This window comes from Zingiber officinale, chromosome 9B, assembly GCF_018446385.1.
Source record: "Zingiber officinale cultivar Zhangliang chromosome 9B, Zo_v1.1, whole genome shotgun sequence".
Lineage (NCBI taxonomy): Eukaryota > Viridiplantae > Streptophyta > Magnoliopsida > Zingiberales > Zingiberaceae > Zingiber > Zingiber officinale.
The window spans coordinates 26466581-26477037 of record NC_056003.1 but is presented as its reverse complement, the minus strand read 5'-3'; the positions used below and the strand labels follow the sequence as shown (position 1 = coordinate 26477037).

Here is a 10457-nt window from a genome sequence, read left to right as displayed (position 1 = left end):
GAAGACAACTGGATCATGAAGTTTGTTATAAAGGCCATTGTAATGACATAATCATCAATTTCTTTAATAAGATCATTTGTCTTGCACCTGAAATAAACCTTTAGAAATGATCGCCGTTGCGTATAAATGCATAGGGGAGAAGTCCAAATTTCGATACTGGTACTCATATTCAGTGTCAAACAATAGAAACCCAAGTTATTATTGCAACATTCACCAAACAAAAACACAATACACAAGCTCCCAATCTCGTGAGGAAAATGAACAAGCATTTCAATGCAGAAAAAAATGAACTGACAGTATTCTTGGTAGTAGAACAAATAGATGAGAATTATTTGCTACATTGGCACAATAAACGATTATGTCCAATATAATTTTTACTGATCCTCAAAACACCCCAAGAGAAAGAGCGACAGGCAGGGGTATCGATTTAACATGAATCATTATTTTATTGAACAAATAGAGAAATAAGGTAAGGAACGAAATATCAAAATGCCTAGAGAGGGAATGCAATACAGAATAATGAGAGACCTGTGAGGTTTATGGAAAATGATTTCTAGGGAAGTCTAGTTATTGAAAATTACACCATTAATTGATGTTTGGATCCACCTGTACAATTTCTTTAATACCATCCTCTGCAATTTCAAGTAATGGCTGCTACTTTCCTCTTTTGCTCAAACAAAACATTGATCACAGAGAAGATATGACGGTCGTGGATCAAGAATTCCTTTTCCCCACTTTTGGATAGTTATATTCCCTGTTGGTGGCTCCTCTGTGTCTAAAGTTAACAAAAAAGAACTCAAAGATACCTGTCGCAAAAAATAGTATGCAATGTAAATTTGCTGTCACTATAGTTTTGACTTGAGAATTTGACCAATATTAATGTAAATTTAGAAGGGATAGGACAGGTATTCATCTAACCTTCACAAGGAATTTGACCACGATTAGAAAATATAAAATTATCAGCAAATTTTTATAAAACGTAATATAAGAAATAGGGCTAAGGAATTAAGATTGCCTAATATATGGTGGAAGAATATTTCCAAGCTAGCATTAATCATCCTCTATCAGACAATTCTACTCAATGAGACCGATGTTTTTCTATACTTTTCCAAGCTAGATCAACCCACTTGTCAATGAACAAGTGAATCTACCTATGAAGAGGATAAAATCTCAATAAATTTGGCAGAAAATAAAACAGAATGGAAATTTTATTGATCAATATTGTCAAATCTAAAGTGACACAATATGTATTCAGGCACTTGATTTCATGCATGATTGTTAAGAGAATGCAAGAACGAGGTCTGATAAAATCTATGTTAGGATATTATTCTTCAACCTAGATACAAAAAAAAAAAAAATTGGTAAGGTTAAGAGAATAGACTAGTAACATACCAAGGCAGAATAATTAAACATAAATATATCTTTTGAGTAAAAATGAAGGCTACAGATTGAAATGCAACTTTAGTTATCAGATAATGCATCAAATAATAAACAAGGATTTGAGTAGTGCCTCAAAGAAACATTATATGGGCAAAAGTGGTTGTCTCTCATCGTGTCCAACATGATGAGCAGCCTGAAAAAGAAATAGTTTTTGTGTAAGAATATAATAGTTCAACCTAATGCAAGAAATGTGCTTCACGGCATCTTACATCTTCAGCAGCACCAGCAGCCATGTTCGCAAAAGAATCATCTTTCAACCTGGAAAGAGAGACAACCGTACAACTAAATTTAAGTGCTGAAGCCCTTTAAAATGATTATATAAGATAATATTTAATATCTTTGATTTTTTTTTCCCACACAAAAGCAACTATAGATCAGAACCAACATCTGGAACTACACAAATAATAACAAAATTAATTTATGGGATAACCTGGCACGTTGAGGTTCCACCATCTCTAATGATCCAACTGGTGCCTCATCTTTGATTTTGGCCATGGGAGAAAAGAACTGATAGAAAGAGGGCAAGGCTATTATGGAACTAAACGACTAGAATGGTTCTAAGAATCTAATTCATCAAATACCTGATGCATTGAAATAAAGACTATTGAAATCCCCAAGATAAAATTCATAGTCAATGTATGGCCAAATAAAGCAGCAGATGCAATCCCGGTAAAAATTGTAGCAACAGTAGATGAATACTTCTTCAAGATGGTGTCTGCCAGAACCATTAGAGCAGTCGGACAAAGAGTAAAAGGAAGAAAAATATCCCTAAGATTCACAAGTCTTGATAACCATCTAAAGTAAAAAATAACAGAGTTATGATAAATTACCAGCATACTTAAAAAAGAATGATGACAATATGCCCTGCGCTGCATTGTTGCATATCAAAAACATTGTCGCTCTTGAGTGCCCTTCAAGGATATTGAAGCTACTAGGCCCTATAGATGATTTTGAAATGTGAAACAAGAAAAAATTATACAAAAACAGAAGGATACAACTCAAAGAACATAAACTATTGTGATCTCTTTCCAAATTAAATCAAAATCAAGTACAAACGAAACAAGGTTACACAAACACCAAGATTTGGCCAATGACTAAATAGGCGCTTTTTCTATCTGTAACATGCATTCATGAACCCTGCATAGGGATAAACCTTTGTTTTTTGACATGGTTTTGCCATATCATTTTGTGTCAACATTTAGTATCAATATCCAATGATATGATGATACAAAAAAAAAAAAAAAAAAAACGTTTAAAATTCCTATAAAAAATATATGATATTGAATTAGTAAAGTTTCCTAATATGTTAATTTATGACATTATATCACTCAAAGTTTCTTTAAAATAAATTATTTATAATCACGTCAACTAGTGCCATATCATGATACTCACGCTGCATAGCATCACTCTCATATCATCGGCTATAAAATTTGTGTTTGCTTAGAGTTTTGTTATCTTGTTTGACTCTAAATTTGCTAAAATTAATCATACAAAAATAGAATGTCATTAGCACAACAAAGTAAAACAGGCAGTCATGAAAAGCACAACAGCTACACAGGTATTTGGTATATTTTTTGATGTCAAGAGAAAGGATACAGACCTTTAAAGATGGCAGTTCCTATAATGCCCAAAAAGTTGAATATTGCACCATAGCCATACAAAAACAAATTCTGAAAACGAAAAGAGGGTGGTAAACTGTCATCAGTATATGGGCTGGCATATTTCCCAGTATATTTGAAGGGAAAAAAACAAAGGTAATGTGTAAGTTATTCATTGACTGAATGTCAGCTACATTCATTATAAAGAGTCACCTGTAGATAGATACTTGTATCAAACTGACTCTTCAAAGCATATTCATTGTACACGGAAGCCAATGAGGGAACCGTAACCTGGAATTACATGGTGCTATGTGAGCTTATAAGATTAAATCAAAATATCTATACTGAAAGTAGTAATCTTTATAAGGATTCACTTTATCTTGCAACTTGTTAATATTTCATTAAGTTCTCGTAAAAGAACTTCAACTAATATTTTCTACTAGATGAGCAACCTAGACGAAAAAAAATGTAAGGATGTTCACATGATCATGTAATACTTGTAGCCTAATGTACAGAAGAATTATATGGTACCGAAACTAAAATTTAATGCACATTTAAATGCGAACAAAAGAATGTCATGTACTCAAAAGTACCCATCAAAACTGCATTTTTTCCACAGATAAATGAATTAATAATCTATTTAGAATTAATTCTTGGATTGAAACAGGCTAACATTGTGGTTTAAAGATGTTAATTGAAGAAAAGCATTGCCGTGATCTGATGATGTTAGATCCATCTAATTGATTATATGACCGAGTTTGAGCCTTAAAGGCAAACAAATAGGTAGCAGAAGTTATAGCTCATTGACTTAATGAAAATAGTTCAGCAAACATATAATTTATGTATTAGGAAGAAAAGACAAATCTGCAATTTGAGTATTGGGTTAATCAAGGGTAGGAAAATAAATTTCAATGCAAAAGAGGAACAAAAACAAAAAATATGAAAACAAGGATGATAGAACTTACAAAAATTAAGGTATAGACATAAGCAATCATTGTAACTGGAAGAGCCAGAGCTGTGGATCCCTCAGGGAATGACTTAAGCTGATTTACACTTATCCCAATCAACAAAAGTGCAAGAGCTTCCCACTGTAATCAACAAAAATGAAGAGGGTCAAGGTCAATATGAAAACATTACAGCCCATACCATGAAATTTCAAAAGTAAATTGACTGTGTAGATAATAGTCCAGTAAAAGAATATCATTTCATCTGAGGCACAAATATTCATGATTAGGTAAGTACATAACCCTTCCATAAGCAAATGCACATGATACAAACTTATTTTCAGTTCAACATACCTGAATTATGGAAAAACGTCTTTGCATTATGACCTTTAGTAGGACAGCAATCACCAAGACCTACAAGAGTTTGCATAAAGAAGATAAATATCCACAATATGCTTGCAGACTGAGTTTGCCATCATCTTATGATTTGTACTAACAAGTCATGTAAATAAAAGACGAGAGGATAAAACAGTGAAAAGACACCCAAAAAAAGCCCTCTATTTTGAGATTTAATTCTAGGTTTATAGGTCATCAATAACTCTCTTAAACTAATATAAAAACAGTGAAACATGTTTCGTGTTATCTAGCCCAATTCCCTCCACAATAACTCAACACTAGTTGATCATAAGCCGGAGTCTTGCAAAGGCAAATTCACGCTAATTGGCTCAGTTTGCAGCAAAAACAAAAAAGGTTATTAGTGTTGCTAAGATGGCATCATACTCCAAAGTGTTTCATGAAGCAAAATATGTATATCAGATTGAAAATGCAATACAGATAGATAAAGAACTGCAACTTCAAAAACAATTGCATGAACAATTGCCAGTATCTTCTACCTAAGTGCAATTTTCAATAGGCTATTTTATCCATTACAAAGTTAGATTATAAAATGCCAATATTTTCCATTTTAAAGACATTATGTTGAAATAAATGATTGAAAAAAAAACTATATTCAGCCTAATCCTCATTAAAAAATACCTTCAGGTTACTCATCATTTTCACAGTTGCAGGATTGAAGTATAACTGCAAAGAGGAGAAATTAATGAGAATAGCAAAAATATTAACAACTTCCAGAGGCATCCAAATAAATAAATCAAACATTGGCGAATGTAGATAACAGCTTTATTATGACATACAGATACAAATATACCTGCATGATAAATTTTAAGTAGTTGTTAATTGCATACAGAAGAGCAGGTACAGCCAAAAGAACATTATTCCGAGCTGCCTGAAAATGAAGGGACAATCAATCAGATTATAACATGAATATGAGGTTTTTGGGTACAGGATTTGATAAAAATCTTATGTATGAACATAACTACAGTAGCACTGAGAACTAAGGGGGCAAAGAATTAGATAATGACAGTCACGGCATTGAAGTACAGAGAAGACAAATAGACAATAGTGTTATCAGAGAACCTATTGTACTTCTTTCAAAATTAAAAGAAATAGAACTCCATATTGCATTTATAGATAGCTCAGCTATCACTCCATTATAATCAAACGTAAACTCGTTCAAAAAAGAACGTGAAGAAATCATATCAACCTTTCACAAAGTATGACTCCATGCCCTCCAAATTTCACCGACACAATGCCAACTTAATAAGGAACAAATCAAGAGAACCCTGATCCTGTGTTCACCCACCATTTATGCCTGTGTTCTTTAAGCAAAAGCATTGTCAACAATGCTTTAAGAGAAGATGATTCTCAGAAAGAAAACTTTACCAGACTCACTGGTTCAAAAGCCAGTTTGTATTGTACAACATAGCTTAGAAGGCAGAAGACAACACAATTCTGTGGAAATCCATCTTATGTTGTATCAACATGTGAATTGATTAAAAGTGCTTCAGAGGATGGGACTCTTCAGGCCTGGGAAGAATACATGTGGCTATGGAAATGCAAACCAGGGTCTGAGGCAAAGTTACTGCCCTTACACATGCTAGGGCCAGGTCAGTAGCAACCATGCTTTATTTTGATCTAACTGATTGGTTTATGTTGTAACAACTCTGGAGTAGCACTCATGTGGCTATGGAAATGCAAAGCAGGGTCTGAGGAAAAGTTACTGCCCTTACACATGCTAGGGCCAGGTCACTAGCAACCATGCTTTATTTTGATCTAACTAATTGGTTTATGTTGTAACAACTCTGGAGTAGCACTAGTGGTATGTGACCTATATCCAGTTTCAATATGAGAATCCATTGAGCAAACATACTCAAGTACACTCCTATTGATTTAAAAAAAAAGTTTGAAATGCTTCAGAAGAGCTAGAGTAAAGAACGTGAGCAACAGAAAGTGACAGGATATGAGAAATGAAGGCAATGTGTTCTGCATGAAAGGCCTTGATAACATATGCTCTCAAAATCAGGCTGTGTAAACTTGAAAGAAACATTTATGGAGACAGTATATCTTCTGTAACCTAAAAAAATCCACTGAGTTAGACCCACGTGAAACTTTTCTTTTGTCCATTATCTTTGAATAGTTTTAATCAGGACTGTGGATATGTACGTTTGTGATAAAATAATTGCCACTCTCCCAGATGTAGTTTCGTACTAGGTAAAGCAAAATCTTTGGTAATGTTTGTATTTCAAGCAAACATTTAATAGTGCACCCCATTCCCATAGAATGGGAAATTGTTCTGGAAAAGCTATAAACTGGACTACCAGAAGACTTTCAATATTTAAGAAGCAATGTTATTATTTGAAGGTCCTACAGAATTTATGTTATAAACCAGTTAAGCTAGTCAATTGGCATAATTAAAGCCCAAGGTAAAAAAAGGATCATGTCAGCTGCCACAAAAAGGTACACACAAAAACCAAATACAAGAAGAAAAATTATCCTACATAATAATATAATTAAGAGCTAATCAAGACATACAAAATAAGAAACCAGGAAAAAATGTTCAAAAAATAAGCAATTTCATCAGTGTACAAGCTCAATGAACATAGTATATTTTGGATCCATAATATACCTGTACAAACGTGGAAATTGATAAAAGGGGTTTCTCTCCAACCTTCTGCTTTCTAGCCTGTCAACAGTACAGATATAAATGCATGACAAACCTTCCTACCACATTAACTATGAAAATGAAGTAGAGAAAAAACTCATGCTGCAGGTTAGATCAATTACTTATCAACTATGATTGGGGAAAATTATAACTTAGCTCAGTAAAACAAAATAGTATGGCAAGCAAAGGATGATAGTTCAAGTTCAAGAATCAGATAATGGAATCTAAAAGATCATTCAGAGTAGTAAGAAGAATCTAAATATAATATAGAAGAAAAGAGAGGCAGAAAAAAGTGTAAACATACACAAAGGACTAGTTATAGAAAATATTAGCTATAGAAAATACTACTAGCCTCCTTTGTTTTTCACTGAATTAAGCAAAAATTCAGTAGATTTTTCTTCTGTTCTAACGCCTAAGCTTCCTCCACAAAAGAAAGTTAGTTAAACTCAAGAACCATAATGACAACTTGCACCAGGTGTGCAATTCTGTACTACCATATATGTAGCCAAAGACTTGCAATCTTGAATAAATACACCAATTATATCATCTCCATAAACTCTACCTTACCTGAGTCTCCAGGATCGCATGTATTAGGAATTTCTTTCTTATTCTTTCACAATACACATAAATAACTGAAGTACCTTATGGATAGTGGTTTTGTATTTTTCTGGTAGTTAGTCCTTGATTTAAAGTTACGACTTACGGACATAAAAATGATAAAAATCGGCTGATTTTATTATCAAATTAAACACAAAAGGAATTTAGAGCATAAGCAGTCCTATCCAAGCCAAGTGACATACCAAATGATGAATTATACTATTACGAGGTTTCTCACTTCTTTTAGTAAAAGATCTAACTCAACTTCTTATAGAGTAAATTAGCACAGCTAGTTTACCAGGCATCTTGATGATGTTCATATATGTGATGTATTATTTACTACTACCCTCCTCCATTTATGACATAATGAATATTAGTGTATAGCTATAACAACAATCTGACCTAAAAATGGTACATAAAATTTACTATTTATATACTAAAAATGAAAGTTATATGATGAATAGCCTAAAAATGCATGTGAAAACAATTTAGATACTAATAATATGCATGTTATATACCATCGAACCTATTCTACACTGTTGAATAATATGATTACTATATTTCAAGTATTTTATCTTGTATGAGTGGCATACATATATTTTTCTATGTGGACGAATGAATTGGATGTGTTAATTAAGATATTTACTGAATATATTTTAGTTACTTTGTTCATAGAATTTTTTGTTAAATATTTTTAATAAAACACATGCCCTAGAATTTGCGCTTACATACAACATATGCACTAAGCAATCGTTGACTGCATACCATCAGCACATATGTTTTTTTTTCCATCAGCACATATGTTTTGAAACCTTAGTTCTGAGTAGAATTTAGACTATTATTGAGACTCCAAACTCCTATAACAAGGCAAAATTAGGCTATAAGATTAAGAAATTGTACTTACAAAAAAGCTAATTAGCTAAATAAAAGCCTTCACTATCAGTTACATTATTAAGCAATGTAGAGTATCCAGATGTTATAGGCTAATTTTGAATTGAAAAGAGATTACTTGGGGTAAATCATAAAATACATTCTACCTAAATAAATTAAATTTTAATATAGAAAATGTTGAACAATAAACCTGGATAATTAACATGGTGATTGCAAAGAGAACTTTGGCAACTTCTGTCAAAAAGTTCACACTGATTGGGCTAAAGTTGAACTTCCCATTCACCTTGGACATATAAACTAATATAGGCTGCAAAAGAAATAACAAAATCAGGTAAAATGCAAAGCTGAGTTTTTACAAGTATCATGTGTGAGACAGAGAAAGATGAAACAAGGAGCCATAGTTTTAACACCCAATGTAACCAACATGCATTTGTGCCTAAATGTGATTCAAATTCATACACCTAGTGTTATGTCAATAGGGAAAGAAAAGGACCATAAGTAAAGTTTCAATAGAATCTTTAAATGAAAAACATAACTTAAACAAGTCAGGATAATATTGGTCCAAAAGAATATTCAAATGACTCTGAAATTAATACATAGAAATCAATGTAAGCTACCTGAAGGCCAACTAAGATGCAATCACCAACAACAAGAAAGAAGTTGAGAGCTCTGTGTTTGGATGACACTTGACTCCTGTGCTTATGATATGCTCTTGATACAGATCTGGGACTCGGTGCAACCAATTTGGAGCCGCAGTTGTTGCATTCAATCATCCCGTTCTTTGGCATTGAAAAAGTAGCTATTATGGAAGCGATAATTCTGAACTACACAGCCAATAGTTCCTCAAGGTGGTTGAGATGACAACAGTAGCAATTCTGCAAACAGTGAAAAACTACGATTGGAAGGTGAAAATTTGAGAATAAAACTAAAGAGAGAGAGAGGGAGAGAGAGAAGAAACAACTGCTGGATCATACAAACATACCAATTGCCATATGTAAACTCTAAACGAATACAAAGAATCAACAAAATTCTCAGACGGATCTTGTTACTCCATTAACCAGCAGCAGACGCCTTTTAACGTCCAAGCCAAAACAAACATCAGGTAGTTTCGGATTTAATCTAAATTCCCTCTCCGACATTCTATCAACGCAAGAAAAAGTGCAATAACAAAACAAATTAACAACAAATAAGCTCATCTTTGCCACTGTTATTCTAACCAAATCTCGAACTATCCACAGCGATAATATCTACCCAAACCAAAACGTAGAAGCCAACTGTAGGAACAAAAAAAAACATCGACGAAGTTTCCAGATCTAGACTCACCTAGCGTAGCTTCAATCGCATTCCTTCCTAAATCGAGTTTAGGATATCAGATCTGACCCTCCCGAGACGAATCAGAAGCAAGATCCAACTCTGATCGCCTTCAGAACCCAGCGACCGCGAGGCAGAACGATTTCTCCCCGCGATCTACGGCTCTTCGAGATCCAGATTCAAAGGAGGCGGAGAGAAGGGCGAAGAAGACTACCCGAAAGCGGGAGAGGAGGCAAGAATGCGGTGGTGCGGTCTTCGATTCGTTTTATAGAACAGGAAAGGGAAACTCTAGACACTGACACAGCGATTACCCGACGACGCTGAGTAATCGGGCCCAGCGGTGAAGGGCCGCAGTCTTTACTCCCATTGGGATTTGCAAACGGGTCTATAAGGGAGTAAGCACGTCGGTAGGTCGAAATTTGAATGCGGTTTGATGGGAAAATAACGTGTTTCGGTGCCGTGTCTCTTTTGCTTGGAACACAAAGCAGTGGTTTGTGTCGGGCGCTACAAAGCCTCCGCGTGCGATTGGCCTAAATGGTTGGCCCCACGTCGGTAAGTCCATCTTTGTTTGTGATCCCCTAACTATTTGCCGGATTATTTATGCTTATTAAATGT

The 10457-nt window shown here is 34.1% G+C and overlaps 1 protein-coding gene across 1 annotated transcript; it reads right to left on the bottom strand.

Moving 5' to 3' along the window:
- Positions 1 to 426: 426 nt before the first annotated feature.
- LOC122023678 (CMP-sialic acid transporter 5-like) lies at positions 427 to 10089 on the bottom strand. The gene is made up of 16 exons (XM_042581935.1): positions 9855 to 10089; positions 9149 to 9406; positions 8722 to 8838; positions 7008 to 7064; positions 5190 to 5267; positions 5018 to 5062; positions 4337 to 4396; positions 4004 to 4126; positions 3252 to 3329; positions 3041 to 3110; positions 2271 to 2378; positions 2022 to 2155; positions 1871 to 1947; positions 1650 to 1698; positions 1511 to 1573; positions 427 to 806 (listed from the first exon to the last, which is right to left on the bottom strand). The coding sequence occupies exons 2-15, from the start codon at positions 9317 to 9319 to the stop codon at positions 1523 to 1525; spliced, it is 1218 nt and encodes a 405-aa protein (XP_042437869.1). The 5' UTR covers positions 9320 to 9406; positions 9855 to 10089; the 3' UTR covers positions 427 to 806; positions 1511 to 1522.
- Between the last annotated feature and the right edge of the window lie 368 nt (positions 10090 to 10457).

Bases quoted from the DNA above. Each gene is read 5' to 3' on its own strand.
- LOC122023678 (XM_042581935.1), bottom strand. From the start codon at position 9,319: ATGCCAAAGAACGGGATGATTGAATGCAACAACTGCGGCTCCAAATTG. The intron at 4,397-5,017 runs GTATTTTTTAAT...AAACTCTTGTAG, and splicing joins AAATGATGAGTAACCTGAAG to GTCTTGGTGATTGCTGTCCT. The intron at 4,127-4,336 runs GTATGTTGAACT...TGTTGATTACAG, and splicing joins GACGTTTTTCCATAATTCAG to TGGGAAGCTCTTGCACTTTT.